Source organism: Channa argus, chromosome 20, assembly GCF_033026475.1.
Source record: "Channa argus isolate prfri chromosome 20, Channa argus male v1.0, whole genome shotgun sequence".
Lineage (NCBI taxonomy): Eukaryota > Metazoa > Chordata > Actinopteri > Anabantiformes > Channidae > Channa > Channa argus.
The window spans coordinates 19,972,545-19,996,822 of NC_090216.1; the positions used below are offsets into that span (position 1 = coordinate 19,972,545).

At 38.5% G+C, this 24,278-nt stretch overlaps 1 protein-coding gene across 5 annotated transcripts in view; it reads left to right on the forward strand.

Moving 5' to 3' along the window:
* Positions 1 to 24,278, forward strand: part of si:dkeyp-72e1.9 (syntaxin-binding protein 4) — a 94,776-nt gene that overhangs the window by 14,359 nt on the left and 56,139 nt on the right. For 3 of the 5 annotated variants that reach the window (XM_067487230.1, XM_067487231.1, XM_067487233.1), the window contains exon 2: positions 17,454 to 17,527. In XM_067487230.1, coding sequence (XP_067343331.1) covers positions 17,454 to 17,527 — 74 coding nt within the window. Of the gene's footprint in view, positions 1 to 12,966; positions 13,170 to 17,453; positions 17,528 to 24,278 lie in introns of those variants that run through there. The other 2 variants (XM_067487234.1, XM_067487235.1) reach the window with 1 other exon arrangement.

The window sequence follows — 24,278 nt, forward strand, 5'->3', positions numbered from 1 at the left end:
AAAACACCTTCTGGTTAACCGACAGTTCTCTGTATTTTAGACTATGATGATGCATTTTATATAGGTCAGCCTCTAAAATCCCTCTACATAAACTCGATGTTTACCACCATCTGCCATCAGCTTCATATGAGGGGCTCCAATTAATACCCACCACTGCAGCCTGTATTCTTTAGTGAATTGGCCCTTAACTTCACTCCCGCAGACAGACTCACTGGTTTCTGCTCATTTATAAAACCCTCATTGGAAAACCCCTTCATACTTACATTGATGTCTCAATATTCATAATGCTAATCGCAGTCTTCGTTCCAATAGCCCATACTCATTGCACAATTTTAACTATCCACTTTTTAATGTACATCACTGCATATATACTGCACTATCATTATGTATGTTTGAATTAGTTTAAATTGTTTGTAGTTTTTTTCCCCTGTAAGTCTTTTGGTTCAAATCACAAGTCTTTTGGTTTGGTATCGGCCCTTCATGTTGCCTCTAGGCCAAGTCATTATTGTAAATGAGAATTGGTTTTTATAATAACTCACCCGGTTAAACAAACAAATAAATAAAAATAAATAATGGTACAATTTGAACCTACTGACTTGTAAATAAGTGTTTATAGTTTCTGCTGAGACTTAACATCTGATAAAACACGTTCATCTGTATATCATGTCCCAAGTACTCGCATCTATATATTGTTTTGTCCATAGTACTTCCATCTGTACAATGTTTCCATACATTATGTGTAATGACAATACATTTTTATCTAATCTAATCTAATCAGAAAGAAAGAATGTTCCCCTTTATATTCAGTTCTGATTCAACAAAACTCGGATATGTAAATTCATTGAACATTATGTTGGTGTAAACAACATAATGTTCTATTACATTTGTGGCGCCACAAATGTACTAGACAATGGAGAGAGACTCTATGGTCCAGTACCTATGTAACATACTGTAACTTTAACCATGAGTATGTCAAGTGCAGCTGTGCATCAGTAAACTGAACCATCTTACACACAGCAGCAGGGGATACAACCACCTGCTGTCTCTGATAGCTTTTATTTAAAATTGTACACATCTGAACTTCCTTACAGGAAAGGCATCTATGGTATCAAATGATCAAATGATCAAATGATAAATCAAATGATACCTGCCTAGAAGCCTCACGAAAGCTGCACCTGAGGGCTTGGGTTATAGGCGGGTTATAGGTATTGTCTGTAATGTTTGTCAGCTTGGCTAACATCCACCTCTCACCTACCTCCTTCACAGAGTCCAGCAGGCAGCCCAGGAACAGAGCTGGTCTTCCTTACCAGCTTGTTCAGTCTCTTCCAGTCCCGGTCAGTGCTGCAAATGCCTTGTTTGAGATGACTGGGTCAAGACATTGATTCTTCTTTTGATATACTTGATTTGCTTGATATACTTGATCAATTACTGTTAACTTCAGCCTTAAAATAAAAACTACTAATATATACAATACAAATGTTTTATTACTACATTACCAAACAACAGAATGCTGAACTTCTGTAGCAAAGCCAGTGAACAGCAACACCCTTTTTGGTACATGCTTGAAGCACCCTTAATTTCTCTGAAACATGTTTGAAATATGCTTAAAACTACTGAGCTTCTCTAGGTATTAGAGTTGCAGGATATATTGTGTAATCCAGTGACTGATCAAAGTATACATAGTTCACACACCTCAAACATTCACTGAAAGAATATAGGTGGCTTGCTTCAAAGTTTCTCTACCCGATCACAGCTGCAGAAAACAATCAAATAAAACTTTTATTTATATCTCTTATGCTCATTTTTGCAACTCAAAGTTCTCTACAGATGATTGGAAAATTGACCATAGGTGTACCTGTGTTTAAAACAAAAAATATACAAAAAGTCAAAACAGTGATAATAATGCCCACAAAACAAGAGTATTAAAAAATAAAAGAGAAGTTAACAACAAGGCACACGGGGCAATAATATATAAAAGAACAAGACTAAGAGAATGAGACTAACGCAAACAATTAAAAGATTAAATAAAAAAATTGAAATCATAATCAATAAAAAGTTATAAGAACACAATAAAATAAATTACATTTACATAAAATATAGATAGAACTGATAAGTACAATGAGGAAACAGGATAAAAGAGTAAGTAATAGGTCAAATAAATTATATGTAAATAAAATTAATGCAATAAAAGTTAATTAATTACCAGTTATTTTAATTGAATGCCAAGATAAATTTTGGATTTTGGATTTTAAGTTTGCTTTTACTGTCTGATCCTCAGGTAGACTATTCCAACGACTCGTAGCTTAATCAATAAAAGGTGCCTCACTGAAAGATTTTGTCAGGCACAATGGAACAACCCAAAGACTTTCCAAGTCTTTCCGAGGATCTAAGAGCACAGACTGGTACCTACTGTAAACTGGAAGCATGTTAGACAAATAAGCCAGTGCAAGAAGTGCTTTGATAACAAGTAAAAGAACTTTCAAACCAATACAAAATCTAACAGCCAACCAGTGTAGGGACTTTAAAATAGATGTTCTCTCCTTCTGGTCCTTGTCAGGAAGGCTAGTTTACCTTAGCTTTCGGCCTCTCTGTTGAAATGTGTAATATAATAACGAAGATTCTTATACGTGTCAACCGGTGTTGAAATTGATCTCTGAGGAACACCATAAGTTATTTCAGAGGTTTTGAATATGTTTTTACTAGTTTCAAGAAAGAACTATCAGTCAAATAGATACGATTATAAACATATAAAACCAGTTCCAAATAGCCAAACATGTTCCTTTAGTATGCTTAAAGAATTCTGATGGTCAACTGTATCAAAAACAGCATTAAGTCCAGATTATCTAGATTAGTCCTGATATCATTGACTGCTTTGACCAGGGCTGTTTCTGTACTGTGATGAGTATGGAAACCAAACTGAAACATTTTTAACTTGGTTAATTAAGAAATATTTGTGTGTATAAACTAGTTTCTCTAAATTGCTGCTCAAAATCACAGGTTGGAAATTGGTCTATAGCTACAGGTTTAACAAGTACAGTCTTAAGAGCTACATATTTGTCAAGAGTGGTTGTTAATAGTAAAATCCTTATAAAACAGTGAATTAAACATGTTTTTACTAGAAATGCAACATGTTTTTGTTCAGGGCCCTGGATCTAATGTAATGTATTTTACCACAAGTGACATGGTGAAATTGTAGGCATTTACAGAATAACTGCTGTAATAACGGAGTGCAGAGTAAATGCTGGACTGACATTGTCTACCTCAAACTTTTTCTGAACTAATTACACCAGTCCATTTTTGCTCTCTGTCATTGATTGTGGACTGTGGGTCTTGCATCTATTTTATTCTGTGAGAGACCAAGGTGTGAGACCAAATATATCTTTGGCTATAGTTTTTCTAAAATTTCTTTGTGCACTTTCAGCTGGTCACTTCAGGGGTCGCCACAGCATAGTGTGCACATTGATTTGGCATGTGTTTTTACGCCTTATGCCCTTCCTGGTGCAACCCTCCAATTTTACTAAGCTCAGGACTGGCACCAAGGTAGCCCTTGATGGCTGGGGGTCAACCACACCTGGTAGAGTGGGATTCGATTCTGTGGCCTTCTGCATCCCAATCCGATGCTCTACCCATTGAGCCACCAGGCCCCCTGATCTGCATTCCTACACTCCCTTTTGAATCTGGCTATATCATGGTTCTTGCATGGCATAGTCCTTTTTTATGTATGTTCACGAACTTAACTGGAGCAATAGCATTAAGGTTATCTGTTATTAATAGTGTCTACAAAACTGTCAAGTGACAAAAACATGATAGCATTTTTTAACAACTCGCTGTATAGCAGCCAAGTCAACAACAGAAGATATACTTATACCGAGACCATGTGTTATTACTAGGTCTAGAGTGTGCCCCAGGTTGTGAGTTGGCTCACAAAGTAAAAGGGTCTGTATACTGACTGTATAATGATTGTATTACAAATGAGATGACAGCAGTGGCAACAAGTTGTCTACCATAGCAGTAAAGTGTTAGCCAGAATTACATGTGTCCTTAAAGCCAGGTTATGGTGTCAGTACAAGACCATAGAGTTAGTAAATAGGCTGGAAATTTTCCAGCTTATCTCAGCAAATGGATTAACTTGGCCATGGATGAATCGTTGGTGTCTAGGTGGAAGTTGTTGAAAAATGTTCAACAGTATTTATGCTGTAAACAGTTTTGTTCTTAAAATGATTTTATTTAAAGATCCGTAGAGGCTGTTTTATTTTAAACAATTAAAATTTGAATCAATAGTTTCGGCTGGTCTAAACTGTTGCAGTAAAGATACAGATATGTAAAAGTACATAAATAATTTTACTCTCATAGAAGTGCTGTTACTGTAGTGAAACTGTACTTAAGTACAACTAAAATTACTTGTGCAAGAATTTACTCCAAAACCCCTTTTAAAATGCAATTGAGTAAATGTTACTAGTAACTTTTTTTGTTTTCTAGAACCTTACCGTAACAATACAGGCAGGGCAGAACCACTTTTCTATGAGGTCTGAAATCAAATAAATGCAGCATTAACAAGCCAGAATGCTTATGTCTGTGGATGTACGGTACCTTAGGCTTTTAATTAAAGTTAATGTTTGCTAGAGCATGGATGTATTCCAGAAAGCAGGTTTAACAAACTCTAAAATTAAACCTGAAATCTCATTTGATTAACCTGGAAAAGGAAAAGTTTTGGTTCCAGAAAAGCTAATCAGAGTTAGTTCAATCACTAGAAACCCAACAAGTTCCCCAGAAATCAATACAGGCAGCGAGTGAGTGGAACAGTTTATTGGGAAATAGTGTAGTAATGAGTGGAGAATCGCGCTGGTTATCAGGAGGAGAGGGTTCACGCAGCAGGGGAACCGAAGGGACTTGGACACCAATGGTGGATCTATGGCAGAGAGAAGGAGTGAGAACATTGGAGTGGATGCAGGGGAAAATGACAGGAATGGACAGAATTACAGAGGGAGTGGTGTTGGCCAGATCTCTGCAACATCACCACTGTATGAAATTAACTTTGTGTGTTTTCTCCCAAAGTGGTCTTTCTCTTTCTCTTTCTCACTCTCTCTGTTCCTTTCTGTGTCCCCAGCTTTGGAGCTGTGTGTTTTCCAGTCTGCAGCCACTGGTCCTACCAACCTGCCCAATGTTTTGTTGCTTTTGTTGCTCTGTTCTTTTCTCTCTTCACTTTCCACTCACCCCAACTGGTCAAGGCAGATGGCCGTCCACCCTGAGCCTGGTTCTGCTGGAGGTTTCTTTCATTAAAGAGAGTTTTTCCTTTCCACTGTTGCCTAGGACTAGCTCAACGGGGAATTGTTGGGTTGTCTGTATACATCTTTATAGTCTTGACTTTATTTTGTAAAGTGCCTTAAGATGACTTGACTGACTGTTGTGAATTGGGGCTATATAAATGAAGTTGAATTGAAGTGAATTAATGGGTAGGGATAGAAGGCAAGGCCAGGGAAATAACACAAAAACAGGGAGCAACACAAGGTAGTAAACAAAGTAGGAACTAAAAGAGTCCACAAGGGAGTGATTCATGCAAACAAACATCACAAAAACAAAGTAACAACTTAACACAAAGTATCAACTAAAAGCATTTGAAAGGAGATAGTCCATGTAATAAAAATGAACTAAACGCTTGCGCAAAATCTTCTTCAGCAGTAATCCAACTAGGTGTGTCAGTCACTGTGAGGAGCACAGATTCAGAGCCGGCGATTCAACCAACGATAGTCAGGAGCAGGGTGACAGAGCTGGCGATACAAAAAATAACTAAGGAAAGGAGGCCAGGCCAGGGACACAGAGAAGGACAGGAGAAAACAGACAAAACACTTCAGGAGAGAACCACAGAACAAACAGGAGACACACAAGACTAGCAATGCAACCTTGACCGTTTAGAGCTTTATATGTAAGAAGCAGGGTTTTAAATACTATTCTAACTTTAATGGGAAGCCAATGGAGAGAAACTAGTGAAGGTGAAATATGATCTCTCTTGCTAGTTCCAGTCAGCACTCTTGCTGCAGCATTTTGGATTAATTGCAGGCTCTTTAGGGAGTTACTGGGGCATCCTGAAAGTAGGGAATTACAGTAGTCCAACCTAGAGGTAACAAATGCATGGACCAGTTTTTCAGCATCACTTTGAGACAGGATGCTTCTGATTTTGGCAATGTTCGTAGGTGGAAGAAGGCTGTTGTAGAGATTTGTTTTATATGTGAGTTAAAGGACAAATCCTGGTCAAAAATAACTCCAAGGTTCCTTGCAGTAGTACTGGAGGCCAGAGTTATGCCATCTAGAGTAACAATATGGTTGGACATCATATATCTGAGATTTTTAGGCCTAAATACTTTGAATTCAATTTTATCTGAGTTTAGAAGTAAAAAATTGTGGGACATCCAGGCCTCTATGTCTTGTAGGCTTGAAGCATGATTGACTGATTGTTTCCTCTGGCTCAATAGATACATACAGTATATCTGGGTTTCATCAGCATAGCAATGGAAATTTATGGGGTGTTTTATAACAATGTTGCCTAAAGGAGACATATATAAAGTAAAAAGTATTGGTCCTAACACAGAGCCTTGTGGAACTCCATAGCTAACCTTTGTGTGCATGGAGGATTCATCATTAACATGAACAAATTGAAATCTATCTATCAGACAGATAAGATTTAAACCAACCTAGTGCAGTTCCTGTAATTCCAATTTCATGTTCCAGTCTCTATAATAAAATGTTGTGATCAATGGTATCGAATGCAGCACTAAGATCTAACAGAACAAGTATAGAGATGAGTCCAGTATCTGAGGCCATGAGAAGATCGTTGGTGACTTTTACCAGTGCTGTTTCTGTACTATGATGAACTCTAAATCCTGACTGAAAGTCTTCATACAAATTATTCCTATGAAGGTGATCACATAATTGTTTTGCGACTACTTTTTCAATTATTTTAGAAATAAAGGGGAGATTAGATATTGGTCTGTAATTGGCTAAAACACCTGGGTCAAGACAGGGTTTTTTAAGTAATGGTTTAATTACAGCTACCTTATAGGCCTGTGGTACATAGCCTGTTTCTAAAGATAGATTTATGATATCTAATATGAACGTATCTATTAAGGGTAAAGCTTCCTTGAGCAGCTTAGTTGGAATAGGGTCTAGCAGACAGGTTCTTAGTTTAGATGAGGTAATAATTGAAGTTAGCTCAGAGAGATCTATGGGTAAAAAGCAGTCTAACAGGGATTGAAGCCTTATCGATGATGTTTGCGAACTATACCATGGAAATCACCTCTTCTAGTTTATTGCATTCTTTTCAGAGGGACAACACTATCGAGTATTGTACATAGTGAAGCTACAGAATAGTCAACAAGATAATCTACTTGTGCAGGAATAACATTAAAGTGGCTACTTTACATTGTATTGACATATGGTGAAGCAAATGATAAAAGAATAATTTCTTAAAATTTTATTACCGCTTTTTCACTTAAGTATCTGTTGTAGTGTATTATTTTTCTAACCGCTGTATAGTCCATTATTGTAAATTCAAATTATTAGAAAATGGTTATATAGAAGAGAGTTATGAGGAAATATTGTTAAAATATCGGTTTCAATAGCCAGCGGTTGAATGACGATATGCGGCTGTACATGTCGTCACTGATCTCATTTGGCAGTGGTGCAGAGAGATATACGCAGTTCAACATTGCTTTGGCAAAGTTACACACCGATCCAACGTTCATTTTAGTGACCTCCTGAGTGAGAGAAGGAGAGACAGAGGGAGACAGAGAAGCTATTGCTAACGGACAACTGCTAAGCTCGAGCTAAATTTGTTAACTTTTGCTAGTTATGTTTTAGAAGAGGAGGTGTTTTGTAATACAAGCATATGTCACGTCTTAAGTATTAATTCTTATGTAGAGAAATCACTTATTTAAGCAAAATAAGAGCTACAATTTATCAGTAAACAGTCCTTTGGCAGAAACCCAAGAAGTACACTTTCCGTAAAATGCCCTTTGAACAAACGTGAAGGTGACAGTGGAGAGTAAAATCTCCCTTTAAGAAGAATCCTCCTACAGACCCAGGGTCAGGGTGGGCGGCCATCTGCCTTGACCGGTTGAGACGAGTGAAAAGTGTAGAGAAAAACTATAATAAGAGAAACGAGGGAAACACTGGGAAGGTTGATGGGACCAGTAACTGTACAATGGAAACACACAGACCAGACCAAACACAAAACCAGGCAAAATTCTCAGCATCATCTCAAACATCTTTTTGTTAGTTGTGTTGTACATAGTAGATGAAATCAAGCATAACACACACATTTGTTGATACACCTTGAATTGTAACGTTGGAATTAAATAATTATAATGGTGATTTAAATTTTCAATTTTTAAAATTGCAGACATTGGGCAAGAGGTGGGTTCCACCCTTGTCAGGTCTCGAGTGTATCTCAGGGCCAACACAGAGAGACATACACATACTGACCACCAGTCACACTCACAATTACATCTATGAGCAGTTTAGAGTCACCAATTAACCTAACATGCATGTCTTTGGACTGTGGGAGGAAAACTGAATAACCTGTAGGAAACCTACACAAGCACGGGGAGCAAATGCAAACTCTAAACAAAAAGGCCACAGCCTTTTTGGCAGCCTTAAACTGGGGACCTACTAGCTGTGAGACAGCATTAAATTCAATCAAGTCATTTTTAAAAACTAAGCTTCACTGCAGTTTTCCTTATTGAGAAATATTTCCAGTATGATGATAACAAATGTATGAATAACCACAATGTTTCAGCTTCTTTTCCTTTGGGCTGTTCCCTTTCAGGGGTCACCACAGCGAATCATGTGCCTCCATCTAACCATGTCCTCTCTCACTACATCCATAAATCTCCTCCTTGGTCTTCCTCTAGACCTCCTGGCAGCTCCAGTCTCTTCCAATCTCTTCTCTTAACATGTCCAAACCACCTCAATCTAGCCTCTCTGACTTTATCTCCAAAACATCTAACATGATCTGTCCCTCTGATGTCCTCATTCATGATCCTGTCCATCCTCGCCCAAAGAGAACCTCAACATCTTAAGCTGTGCTACCTCCATCTCTGCCTGCACCTTCTTTACCTCCACTCCAGACGTCCTCATACAATACCACAGCTCCTGTCTCGGCACCCTGTCATACACTTTCTCTAAATCTACAAAGACACAATGCAACTCCCTCTGACCCTCTCTGTACTTTTCCATCAGCATCCTCAAAGCAATCACTGCATCTGCTGTACTCATTCTAGTCTTGAAACCATATTGAGGCTCACAAATGCTCACCTCTGCCCATTCTTATGACCTCTGTTCCCTTCACCTACATGTCCTTTGAAATCTGCACCAATCACCTCTGGGGATGCTCTGCATCACTTCATCTAACTCGCTCCAGAATCTCTGCTTCTCTTTGAACAGACATCCTAACTGTGGGGCATAACCACTAACGACATTCATCATCACACCTTCAGTTTCCAGCTTCAGACTTTCCTTACAACTCCTCTTACCTGATCTACACAAACATGAAACATGAAACATGATCAAGCTGCTGCTAACATCTTGTAAACTAACATTACAAGACCAACAGCCAAACTACTGAATAGAACCTCAGATAAATGTGAAAGATTAGTGGCCATGGTTACCCACTCTTTCTGGCATACTCCATATCTCTTCTGGGAAAGGCTATATGGTAACCTCCTGCTGTGCAAAGGTGCCAAAAGTACACATATTACAAAAAAGACAAAGTATAAGTTCACTTCTTTGATTAGTTTAAAATGAAAAAGTACATTCCAACAGCTGTTTGTTCAAAGCTAACTTAAGCTCACTTCAAATTATTATGATTTTGTGATCATTTAATCATCTAATCTCAAAGAACATTTTAAAAATATATAAATAATTAAAATAATGAGCATTAATTTACTCCAATGTGCAAACTGCTGAAAACAGAACTCGTCCACTTCTTCCTATGCACTTAAATCTATTAAAAAAAACAAACAAAAAAAAAACATCCTTTCTGCTCTTTTTCGCACTTGCATGTCTTGAACTGTGAACAAGAGATGCAGGACTTTGCTTTGATGTTTTCTCCTTGACTTAGATTTTTGCTGCCCTATACCTCACCTGTAAGTCGCTTTGGATAAAAGCGTCTGCTAAATGAGTAAATGTAAATCAATTTTCAGTGTCTGGACCACCACCACAACCACCCAACCTGGAAAGGCTGTGATTTTTCTTTCTTCCAGTTATTTTTAAATTAAATTATCTCTCTTACCAACAGTCTGTTTCTGTAAATCCTGGAGACCCAGCTCTTTGAATAAGTTAGAAACAGACATGGAAGGTGCCATTAGCTACTGTGGATAGCTAGGCTAACATTAGAATATAGTAGGGCTCAGCTGCTATTCAATATTGAGTGTTCCTGAAATTGCATAACATAATAATAATACAAATAATTCCTCTTAAATGCATTAAAAGTTGTGATTGCCAGCAAAATTATGAATATTCATGTTGCCCCATATGCATAGTAAATAAGTGTTTGCTGAACAAAAATGAACAAACAAAAAGGTTGGCCAAATCTGTTTTCAAAAATTCAGAGCAAGTAAAAATATACTGTGAGACATGAAATTAGGCTAAATTGTAACATAATCTGTGCTTACTGTTACTGCTTACTGAGTAACCCTCTTATGAGGGCCTCTATTTAGCACATTGGTGTGTCATATGGATTTGTGTTTATTATCCTTTAACCATAAGCTTATCATCTCTATCAATTGGCACTCTTCATTTCTACCTGGCAGCTGAAGTGCATCATGACAGGGACTTTGCAATGACAAATGTAAGCACAAGTCTTCCAGACTTCCGGGTTTTTCCACATGTTCCAAAGGTTGAAATTGCCTCTGGGTTTTGCCAGGTATGTTTTCAGTAGCTTTAGTCAGTAAGGCTGAATTTACTGATATTTCCTGTGTGATTATACACTCATGTGGTCTCCTCAAAAATGTTGTCATATATTAAGCTTAAAAATATTAGTTACTTGTGGATGTAGCAAATTAAAATTATTTTTGCATGAACCTACAAGCTGGTTAGACGTTGCAACACCAGTTGATTTGTTTTGCAGTGGGTAGCAGATATTTTATGTTAGTATTTAGTTAGAAATGTTTTTATTTTAAATGTTTCTCATTTACTTGTATTAAAGCAGTGTAAAGATGAGTTTGACTGAATAAGATTTGGTTTGAGAGGCAAAAAGTCTGTGTGAAGAAAACTTAAACATATTATCATATCATTTTATAAAGGCATTTTATAATGGTGCAGGACATCCACCAATCAAAGGGTTCTTTCAATCCCTGGCTCCTCCTGTCACATGTCTAAATGTACTTAAGCAAGACACTGAACGCCAACTTAGTTTCTCCTGGTGAGTGTAGGACAGCTGCATGACAGCTCCCCCATCTGTGTGTGTGTGATTGTGGGTGCAAATGGGCTAATGAGAAGCTGTGTACAGTGCTTTGGGTACCAATAGGTAAATAAGTGCTATATAAGTGCAGACCATTTACCATACTGTAGCCATAAAATGTTTGTGATGGCTTAAAAATAGAGGAATAAACTAGCAGAAGTAGAATTAAATACATTCATTTATTAATCGATGGATCGATGGATGAACTTGAACAGACAATAAAGACTATTCATCGATTGCAGTCTCAAATAGCTATGAAACACAAATTCTTGCAGGCTTGAATGACAAATAACAATAATATGTAATTAAGTGCGGATTAAACTGCTGAAGAAAGCTGAGCACTTGTGCTATCTGAGTTCTGTTTGACTTAGTCGATTAATGTAGTGAGTTGGCAAGAGATACATTTAATTTCAAATATGCCCTACATAAATGTAATTTAAGTTCAGATAATCTTCTGGCACAACCAAAACATTCACATTAGGAAATGATTTTTCTAATGGAATCAATGGCTTAGGGATCCACATCTACTTTTACTTAGATGAAGTGTTTATCTGTTTCACTTTAGAAAAACTATTATTTGGAGCAAAAAGTAATTTTTGAAAATACTTGCAAATGAGAGGTTGTCTTACTAATTGAATCATTAATGTGGTGAATGTTTGGAATAACTCTGCACACACACACAGCAGCCCTGTTCTTAACCGTTTGATGAGTTACAAACATCTATGTATAAAAATGTGAGGATCATTTTGCAGTTGGATGTGAACTTAAGTGACCAGTGGTTAAAAATACTGTCAAACACGGTGAAATGTATAAAGTTTATAATTTTACTCCTTCTAGACTCTGCAGTATGGACATATCAGCCAATACCTTTTGCTGAAAATGACAGACAGAGACAGAATGACTTAAATCTTGTAAACTCATTTAGGGGAACAGTTGTAGAACACATAATGACAAGGTTGGGATGCTACCTGAATCTCCAAGGCTTTGCCCACTTGGGACAAAACATAACCATATAAACAAATATACCAAAATATGAATTTTCAGAGACAAATGTTGGAGTATTCAGTGCTCTCTCTCTGTCTTACTACACTCAAGTTTTGAACTTATGTTAAAATAGCACATCAAACCACTTCTTTGCTTAGAGTGTGGTGGGTGGATTGTAAGGATGTAAGTGTGGTCACTGAATTATGAGTAGTTTGATTTAAAATATATACTGCACCCTTGCTATTTTGTATTAGAATAAAGTTTAATTACAAAGAATCAAATCTGCTTGCAAACATTTCAAATAGAGCTTAAACCATCTAAGACATATTTGATCCAATATTTTCATTAAATATTACATACTGTAACCGACAAAATCAGCTCTGGTTTCAAGGAACAAAATGACATGAGCAGATGACTGCTGGTACTCTGGAAATGTGCGGCATAAACCTCACAAATGTTTCCCCTGTGTTGTGTGTTTTTCCCCCCGGCGAATTTAGTTATGTAAGAGATTAAATGCGTGTGTGAAGGTGGAGATGTTTAGAGCGGACAGGCTGCTTAGTGGAATTAGAGGCTCCCTATAGGCAGCCCATCATGAGGCTGCTGGCTGAAGGCTGAGAGCTTGGTTCCTTCCGACCGACCGACCGACCGACCGACTGCCTCCGAGAAGTGGCCTACATGTCAACATGCCAACCTTTTCAGTCATGTATAAAGGAGCTGTCATCATAAGCAGGTAAACAAAGGGAGTGTGGCGCTGTTTGGGGGGGTTGATGCTGCTACATGTCGTTAAGTGCTGAAAGTGGTCTGTGATTGGAGCGACCTTTACGGCTGTTGGTAGAATAACAACTGACATGTTGGCTACATGTCACTGTGTGGACAGTAATGATGAAATGAAGCGGTGCTCTCGCGGTAAACATTTAATGTTGTCGTTGGCAAAGCTGAACCCACAGATCTGTGCTGTGTGATGAGGGAATGTCGGTAGGAATGACGTCCCGTGGGTGGTAAAACTCTACACATTCAGACTGTTGAACCTTTATGCGTGTGTTTACTTTCTGGTGCTATTTTGGTGACAATTCCACGGAATAGGATGGACCGCTGTCCATCTGTCGCCTCCGACGCTCGTGCGCCTCGCGCAATTAGAGCTGGTTATTTAAATACTGCCAATCCTGTCCTAACCGTTTTTCAGATGGCAGAGTAACAACAAGCTGCCATATTTTGGAGGAGTTTTTCAGTAAAGAACAACTTCAAAACACAAATTACGGTCACACCGTGTTGAGTTTTCATGGTGAAGTTAGATCCCTGTTGTTTTTTCATTTCTCTCTATACGATCAAACGGTCTAGGTACACAATACTGAAAGATCCTGATTCCTAATGTGTTTAACCCTGTGCCCCACTCACTGGAAACAGAAGCTAGAAATAGCTACAAGAAAGTAATGTTTGTGAGAACATAAATACAACACAACAAGGAAACAACATTTTATGGTTTAAATACTTTATTGCTAAGTTTGTCCTATTGAAAGGGTTGAAGCTTGAAACAATGACAGTGTTGTTGGCCACCACAGCAGATAAGTGATGGACAAATATTATGTAATGATAAACCAGTACAACTTAAAGTGTATGTAAGACAGAAGTTATTTTTCATTTGAGACAAAAATCCATTTGAGTTTAAATTGATTGACTTATTAATAGCTTAGTATGCCAATAAATGAAAAGAACAAGATGGTTTTACAAAAAATCAAAAGTCTTTAACTTTGTGGTAACCCTGACCCCTCACATAGGGACCCACATTGGAGAGACAATGTCACCCTAAAATAAATCTCTTAAAGTGTGTTTTTACACATTACCAGTAACTTGAGTAATGCTGTTTGTGTTATCATTCAGAAAGAAAATATTTTATTTAGTTTAGTTTAATATTTTATTTAGTTTAGTGTGTTCTCAGTAAGACTCATTGTTTTACTGACAGGAGGGAGGTGTCAGGTTTAATGACTAGTGAACTGCCTCAGCAGCTGAAATATTGATAATGCTTGTCAGTTGGAAAGCAGACAGGAAACTAGGAGCTTCATGGCTGAGAAGGAATTGTTTCAGATCAGCTTACTGAACACAAAACCTTTAATTTACTAACAGTGTTGCTAATGATGCTGACGGATAAAAGCAGGTATGTGCCAGTTTGTCTTGTTCATCTTCAGTATTTGACATGATCTATTGTACCGTACAGACGTTGGTCCTAAAGAATGAATCACAACTGCAGCAGCAGCCTGAAGACCTGAAGAAGTGTTTTCAAACCTGCACACACACACATTGGTTAAATGGGTCTGGATCAGGAAAAATAACATAAAGGTAGGAATAAGATCCTATTCTGCACAGGTCAATATTCCTGCTGTGTTAGGGAGAAATTGCTCTGCAACCTGCAACAACTTTAAATTTGGAATCTACAGTAATACGGTGAGCAATATACAAAGCAATATACTAAGCAAAACGCTGCAGCTGAATGCTGAATGCACTTCACTCACCTTAAACGCACTAAGAGAGGTTTCGGACCAATGTGGTTTAGCCAAATTTAAATCGAACCGTTTTTGTTTTTTTCCCACTGTGTGTTTCTTTGGGCAGGTCTAAATCAAGCAGTCACACTGAAAGTGGTATTAGTCTGGTTCCAAAGAGCTCTGGAGTGGCTCCTTTGTGGTGAGGACATGATCTGATGTCAATGTGCAATATTTTCTGTAACAAAAACACTGACTCCAATATGCAGGCAGTAGTCCATAAACTAACAAAGCTGTCCAGAAAGGTGATGATAGTGATGGTGGGTGCTAACTAGACTAAGTAGACTACTCCACAGTATCAAGCCTTTGAAGCAGAAGTATTTCAAAAATATGCCTCAAAGCCTCGCTTTTGCAGCTTTTTGCAGTGTGTTTTTTAGTTTTTTTAGTATTAGTGCAGTTTTCACAACAGATCAGAGGCTGTGTAAAGGCATTACATTACAGTGATAAAAGAAGACTTGTCACCAGTTTAAAAGCTCTGTTTAGATTAATATAAACACTATCTTGTGTTTTTGTCTCATGTCCTAAAAACCTTTAAGAATTACTGGCATCATTCATCAGGCTGATTTGTGAAAATGTGCTTGCAACTGCTCAATAACTGCTCAATACCAGAAAGCATCAAACAGCAAACAGCTGCACTTATGTAACTGCAGCCAGTTCACAGACACAGTGTGCATCTCTTAGCATATATGTGGTAAATGGTCTGGACTTATAAAAATATCTGCACAATCTGCACATATATATGTATTGGCACTCAAAGCACTTTACACTGTTTCTTATTCACCCATTCTCACTCACAATCACATACACACATTCAGTGTCTTGCTCAAGGACACTTCGACATGTGACCGGAGGAGCCTGGGATTGAACCAACAGTCTGTGAGATTGGTGGACAACTGCTCTACAGTCGCCCCGAAATGTATATTCAGCATGTCCTTACATAGCTCCTGTCCACAGCGCATTTAATTTTAGGCCAAACCGAAAGAACATAACATTTAGAACTATTTTCTTTTTTATTGCATTATTCTTTTGCTGTAAATCATCTACGAGTAGAAGGGGAAGTGAATGCAAATATAGACATCCTTGTGAAAACCTGTTGCCGGGACAATGTGTAAAATGTAAATAATAACAAAATGCTAAATTTAGCAAATCTTATCAGCCCATTTTTACACAATAGAACATAAACAACATACCTGATATTGAAACTGAACAATTTTGCAATTGTTGCAGCCTAAAATGGCCGATTTTATAGCAGCTTTAAAAAAAATGTTTTGATGCATGTTACAATGTGTTTATGATGTTCTAAATTGCAGGTTGTGCAGAAATAATTTTTGCTATCACAACAAATGCAAATCAATACATTGCTGCTTTGTTCTCTGATGGATCATTGTCAAAGGTGGCAGCAAACATTTCTATTCACCACTGGTGCCAATTAAATAAAATTTCTCACATCAGAGCTCAGAGTTAGCATGTTCGTGTTTAAATGTACTTATAAGAATCACATTATTCAAATCTTTTCTCCCCTAATCTCACATCCAGTGGTATATATTTGTACCTCTCAGAAAGAGTTGGCAGACAGAGTCAGCAAATCAGCAGTCTCATCAGAAAGACGTGCTGTATTTGCCCAGGGATTACAGAAGCTGTTTCTCAGAACCTCAAGGGGATTGGAAGTTGGCTCACTGTTTTGGTTTTACATCGTTAGGGTAGATGCAAAAAACACTTGAGAGAGTCTCTCTGTCTGCTTATCTGTGTGTGTGTGTCTGTCTGTGTCTCTCTCTCTCTGTCGCTCTCTCTTTATTTCTCTCTCTCTCTCTCTATCTGACAAGGACAAGGGGTGAGTGTGGACAGAATTTATTAAGGTGATCAACAGAAACTGAGGTAACTAAAAATCACTTTCGGAAGGAAGGAAGGACAGAATCAACATGAACTTAAAACAAAGACAAGTCAAAACATAAGGGTTGGGAATTCAGTAATTATTTTAATTTAATTTATTTAATTTTAATTTAATTTATCATTTATTATTTTAATTATTTAGAACAACAAAAATAGAGAGAGATGAACCTAAATAGATAATTACATGACTAAAAAGCTGGGCATGAAGACCAGGGGCAGGAAGAAAAGGTAGGGGGGAAAGAAAGTCCAGGAACTAGGAGGGTGACAAAAACTAAATGCATAAAGACTTTATGAACTCAAAAATAATAAGACAGACTCTGCCTCTAGACTGTCGGTGTCAGGTGTATACATGTCCCAAAGCTGAGAAAAGACATTGTATTTGTGTGGCATAACTAAAATGATCTATGGTAAAGGTAAATCTCTACACCCAAAACTCAGGCACACAATCCTATTCATAGGATGAACTGTCTAGTTTGTATACCAGTGGGGGAAAATACAAGAAAAGGAGACTTGGGTTTTATAATAGAGTTTGTGTTGGACTGATCTTTGTCTTTTTTGTCACTCCCTCTCTTCTCTATTCTCTCCAACAGGACACTAATGGGTCCATATGGAGTAGACCGAGCCGTTCATTCTATGGAGTTTACAGACTGTGAGAATGGCCTGGGTAAGTCATTTTTTCTCTTCACTGACCAAGGATAGAGGCTGATATGTCTGTCCCCACAGCTGATTCACATGACAAGTCTTACTGCACAATGTTTTATCTTCAGTTTGTTACTTAGCTGTTTCTCAAAAGGAAAACTTGGAACCTTTCTTTCCTGCAGATATTTGTGTCCTCCCCTCCCTCTCAGTGTTTTGTGTTGACAATGCTCTACATTCACACAAACAGATGAAAAGTCATTGGCAGTAGCTGGGCTTTCATGATTATGTATTTCTGAAGGTGTTCTGTGCTGAGCGTTTATTATTTACCTGCTCTGTTCTGACTGAACAGTTGTTCTCCACTAAAACCAGACACATCAACAGTGTTGGTGATTTGTTTTCACAGCTCATTCTTTTTCTGTCCAAGTAACTTATGTTATACATAATTTGCATGAGGTAGTGAATGGACTCTCTTTTTTGAAATGCCCTAAAATAGTGAGGATCCAGAAAGCTTTTGCCTGGGTGTAGTTTAACTGTGTCAGAGGATATATGCATAAAGTGCAAAGTAAAGTTGGTTTAAAAACTTTACATCGACTCATTTTGAAATAGCAAAAACAGTAAAACAAAGATTTTTTTAATCAACAATTTTTTTCTCATTTATCTAGTACGTTATTGTATGTTACTTCATCATAAATTAACTAACTAACACCAATGTTTTTTATTATTTTACTGTAAAATAATAAATAATAATAATAATAATTAAAAAAAAAAAAAAATATATATATATATATATATATATATATATATATATATATATATATATATATATATAATAAAATAATTTTACTGACCCTGTTCAGGGTCTTGAGGGGCTGGAGTCTATCATTGGGCAAGAAGTTGGGCAAGAAGTTGGGTACACCCTGAATATATCTCCAGTCTAGTCCAGGGCCAATACAGAGAAACATACACAGACAGACAACCATTCACACTCACATTCACACATACAGGCATTTTAGAACAGTTATTCTTTATCGTCAAAAGCAACAATAATGGCCAAGGTGTTTGAATGAGCCAACCAAGGTTTCCTCTGTTTTACTGATGATGTCATTAGTGATACCATACAGCCTTGATAGTTGCCTTTGATGGTTGCCTTCGTAGTTTTTCTTTTAGGTTTGATGTTCAGTGGTCAAGGGAACAATGCATGGCAAGGGTTTGTGACAAGAGATGCAGTTCAGCTTAGCTACTGAAGGGAGCAGACATGACACAGTCACTGGAGCAGAGGAACTGACGACAAGGTAGTGGGGACCGCAACAAGGTAGAAGTGCTAAGGGTTCAGTGTGTAGCTGTGGAGGCACACGGTTTCTTACTGAGTTCAGCCATAATTTGAGAAACTTGTATGTAGGAAACTGTGACTGTGTCTGTGAGATTGTTGTACTTAAACTGGTATGTACAATTGGTCCCTCATCATAAGTTGAGAAGCAAATACAATAAATGTTCAATGTTCGTCATACAACGATCTCCGGAATGAAGTATTTGCTGGACCGTCAGGTTTGAGTAAGATCGCCTCTACAGAGAGTATGAGAAAAGTTATAGTAAAATAATGAAGATTATAATGTGAGCGCCCTGAAACTGCTCGAACAGTTCATGGTAGTCAGGGGTTTAAGCCTACACCAGCAGCCTATATTGATAGTTAATACGTTTATAGCATTTAGCATTTAGCATTTGTTAGATAGACATATGACTGTGTGTTGCAATAGAGCTTCTCTGTCCTTTGTAGATACAAGTCTAGTTTGTTCAGTCACTCAGCAACTCACTAACTTATTTAAATGAATTCAGTTTAAACTGAACGTAGTGAACTAAACTCAGTTTAAAACGTAATGGATAGTCCTGGCAGTGGAGTTGGTTTTAAATAGCTGAAATAGTGCTATTTTCAAAGGGAATTTCTCTGCAGGGTGGGTATCCAGTGTATTTGCCCGGGAGGGGAAGTAGGTCATGTGGCAAAGCCCTAACCCACTTAAATCAGCTGGGTTAAGAATGCAGAAGCTGCTGTTGTTTTGATCCTTCAATTCCACACCGCCATTCTGCTGGAACTTGTGTCTATGCAAGGATTAACCTCCCTTAGCTATGAATACAACTGCAGTAAACTGTAAAATACAGAGACATAAACATCTGCTGTACTTACAGCTAAGCTAAATGGTAAATGGTAAATGGTCTGCACTTAAATAGTGCTTTTCTACCTTTTGGGACTCAAAGCGCTTTACACTGCTTCTTATTCACCCATTCACACTCACAATCACACACACATTCATACACCGATGGGGGAGCTGCTATGCAGCTGGCCAACACTCACTGGGAGCAACTAAGTTGGGGTTCAGTGTCTTGCTCAAGGACACTTCAACATGTGACCGGATTGGTGGACAACCGCTCTACCGCAGTTGTTAGGAGTTCCTGCAACACAGTCGCTCCTCTGCTGGTTTTCTGCTGGTTTTCATTTAAAATGTTTGAAGCATGGCCTTTTCTGGCTAATGCCTAATCTCTTCAACCCATATTTTATTCACAATAGAACATAAACAATTTATCAGATGTTGAAACTGAGACATTTTACTATTTCATGGAAATATTAGCTCATTTTGAATTTGATGGCAGCAACACATCTCAAAAAATTTGGAACAGAGGCAACATAAGGCTGGAAAAGTAATTGCTGCAAATCCAAAGAAAATGGTGATACATTTGACAAGTAATTAGGTTAACTAGCAGGTCAGTAACATGGCTGGGTATAAAAGGACACTGGACATCAATGCATGGACTCAGAAACACTTCCAGAACTAAGTTAAAGCTGTGTCATGAAGAAGTCATATGTAAACTATCTAGATCTAGAAATGCCGCTGTGTTCCCTGGGCCAAAGCTCAGTCAAAATGGTTTGAGGCAAAATAGAAAACTGTTCTGTGATCAGATTAATCAAAATTTGAAATTATTTGTGGAAACTATTGATGGAAAGGCACCTTCAGTCATGAAAAGTACATAGAGGTTTTAGAGCAATATGCATCCAGGTAACTTCCACAAACTGCATCCATCACAACACATTGGCTTGGCAGGAGAACACTCCGGGTCCTGAACTAGCCTGGGTGCAGTTGCCTTTCAACTGGGAAGATTTATACGTTTTATATCATTGTCTTCCAGAGTCAACCTAATCTGGTTTGGGTAGTTAAACTGATTAGGTAGAATTGTGACTTGAGGCAGTTGGTGTTATAGTAATTGGAAGAGCTGTGAGACACATGCAGGAAGCTGCATCTCCATTTAAATTAGGTTTTCTGGCAAAATGAACAAATGAAAGAAATTTAAACAGTGCAACATAACTAGTTTTATAAGTGGTTTCTCCTAAGTCAACTTAAAATGCAACTTTTAATGGCTACTGCAGTCTCAAAATTACATAGCCCCTTGGTAATTGTCTTCAGTCCTTAGTAAAGTACCCTTTTGGAGATATTACCTGCTGGACACATGATGCACAGCCAGACACCAACTTCTGGCAGCTTTCCTGATGAATCTTACACCATATCTCAGAAGCACTTGCCTCTAGTTCTATTATATTCCTTGGTTTACATGCTGCCAGAATGTGACAGCCAGGAATTCTTCTGTAACCAGAGTTTTGGACTTTGAGATATGCTTGGGACCGCTGTGCTATTTTAAGATCCAATGTCGCCCAAGCTTCAGCTTCCTGATGTCTTCTCCTACAATTGCCTGATATTTAAATGATCCTTCCTGCAGTAGGATAGTAATAATTATAACAATAATATTAATAATAATAGGTTTATTTATAAAGCACTTATCAAACAAAATACAGGTGCTGTACAGTGCGGTACAGTAAAAATGAAAAACAAAAATCGGGTTACAAATAAAAGAAAAGCACAAGGTTAAAATACATAAAATCACATAGAATATAATATTTATACTAAAGCGAGCTAAGAGCTAAGAACAGTAGGCTTGTCAGATACAATTTCAAGTCCCAGACTAAAAACAAGAGTCTGACCAAGAGTATGAGTTTTACAGCTACATGTAGTGGGGGCAGCAACAATGTAGAAGTGAAAGATTCAGTGTATAGCTGTAGAGGCACAGGGTTTGTCACCCAGTTCAGTGTGTTCAGCCATCCTTGGGAAACAGGTTTAGCTATACTTTCAGAAATGAGTTTTATGGCTTTAGCCATACTTTGAGAGCCTTGTTTGATGAAACTGTTTGTGAACTTGTTTGTGAGATTGCTGTACTTAAACTTGTATGTACAATGAGTTGAGAAGCAAATACAATAAATGTTCATCGTACAACGATCTCCAGATTGAAGTACTTGTTTGACCATCAGATTTGAGTAAGATCGCCTCTACACAGACCATTTATCGTTCTGTACAGCAAAAATATTATATTTATTCAGGAGGGTCAAACACACTTGCAAAGAATATGAACTGAAATTAAGCAGCATTAACATTCTTTATCAAAGTTTAATGCATACATATTGTGGATGTACATATATTCACAACAAAATCATTTAAAGGCACTTTGGGTATTAAAGTGAGGACCAAACAGATATGTAAAGAAAAAAACAAAAAAAAAAACAAATCCCCTTTGAGCAAGCCCTAGGCAATAGTGGAGAGAAAAACATCCTTTAACAGATGGAACCTCAGGCAGAACCAGGCTTAGGGTGGGCAGCTATCAGCTTTGACCGGTTGGGGTGAGTGAAAAGTAGAGAGAAAAAAAAGAGCAACAAAAAGCAACAACAAAACATTGGCTAGGTTGGTAGGACCAGTAGCTGCACACTGGAAACACAAAGCTCCAAAGCCAAGGACACCTGAATTCAACTCAATTCAATTCAACTTTATTTATATAGCACCAATTCACAACAAAGTCATCTCAGGGTACTTTACAGAATAAAGTCAAGATTATAAAGATATATAAAGAGAACCCAACAATTCCCCCTGGAGCAAGCCATAGGCAACAGTGGAGAGGAAAAACTCCCTTTAACGGAAGAAACCTCCAGCAGAACCAGGCTCAGGGTGGACGGACATCTGCCTTGACCGGTTGGGATGAGTGGAAAGTGAAGAGAGAAAAGAACAGAGCAACAAAAAGCAACAACAAAACATCGGGCAGATTGGTAGGACCAGTAGCTTCACGCTGGAAGACACACAGCTTCAAAGCCGGGGGACACCTGCAGAAAGGGACAGAGAGAGGGGGACAGAGGAGGACAAAGACAACTACGGGAGAGAACACACAGAGTTAATGACATACAGTGGTGACAATTGCTGGATGAGAGGAGAGGAGAGATGGTCAAGAGGAGGAAAGGAGCTCAGTGCATTGGGGGGTGGGTCCCCCAGCAGTCTAAGCCTATGGCAGCATAACTATAACTAACTATATGTTTTATTAAAAAGGAAGGTTTTAAGCCTAGACTTAAAAGTAGAGAGGGTGTCTGCTTCCCGAATCTGAACTGGGAGCTAGTTCCACAAGAGAGGAGCTTGATAGCTAAAGGCTCTACCTCCCATTCTACTTTTGGTAATTCTGGGAACCACAAGTAGGCCTGCATTCTGAGAGCAAAGTGGTCTACTGGGATGATATGGTGCTATGAGGTCTTCTATATATGATGGAGCCTGACCATTCAGAGCTTTATATGTAAGAAGCAGGGTTTTAAATTCTATTCTACATTTAATGGGAAGCCAATGGAGAGAAGCTAGTGAAGGTGAAATATGATCTCTCTTGCTAGTTCGAGTCAACACTCTTGCTGCAGCATTTTGGATTAATTGCAGGCTCTTTAGGGAGTTACTGGGGCATCCTGAAAGTAGGGAATTACAGTAGTCCAACCTAGAGGTAACAAATGCATAAACTAGTTTTTCGGCATCACTTTGAGACAGGATGCTCCTAATTTTGGCAATGTTCCGTAGGTGGAAGAAGGCTGTTCTAGAGATTTGTTTTATATGTGAGGTAAAGGACAAATCCTGGTCAAAAATAACTCCAAGGTTCCTTGCAGTAGTACTCGAGGCCAGACTTATGCCATCTAGAGTAACAATATGGTTGGACGAAGAGGCGAAATGCGCACACGCAAAGAAAATCCACGACCACTTCCAAGACAGCAGAGACACCAGGCGCATGTGGCAGGGCATCCAGGCAATCACGAACTACAAGATAACATCACCTGCTTGTGAGTGTTCAGAGTGCTCAGGGAATGTATAGATCAGCTAGCGGATGTCTTTACAGACATCTTCAACATCTCCCTGAGCAGCAACGTTGTTCCTACATGGCTCAAGACAACGACCATTAATCCTGTGCCAAAGAGGTCTGTCTCCTGCCTCAATGACTACCGTCCCGTTGCGCTCACACCCATCTTGATGAAGTGCTTCGAGAGGCCTGTCGAGGCACATTAAGACCCAACTCCCACCCTCCATGGATCACATGCAGTTTGCGTATTGTCCAGACCGTTCGACGGACGATGCCATCTCCAAGACCCTCCATTTGGCCCTCACCTTACTGGACAACACGGACTCATACGTACAGTACGAATGCTGTTCATTGACTTCAGTTCAGCATTCATCACAATCATCACTCAATTATCTGATTGAGAATTTGAGCATACTGGGCCTGAACACCTCCCACTGCAACTGGATTTTGGACTTCCTGACTGGGAGACCTCAGTCAGTCCGGATCGGGAACAGCATTTCCAGCACCACCACACTGAGCACTGGGGACCCTCAGGGCTGTGTGCTCAGTCCTCTGCTGTTCACTCTGCTGACACACGACTGTATAGC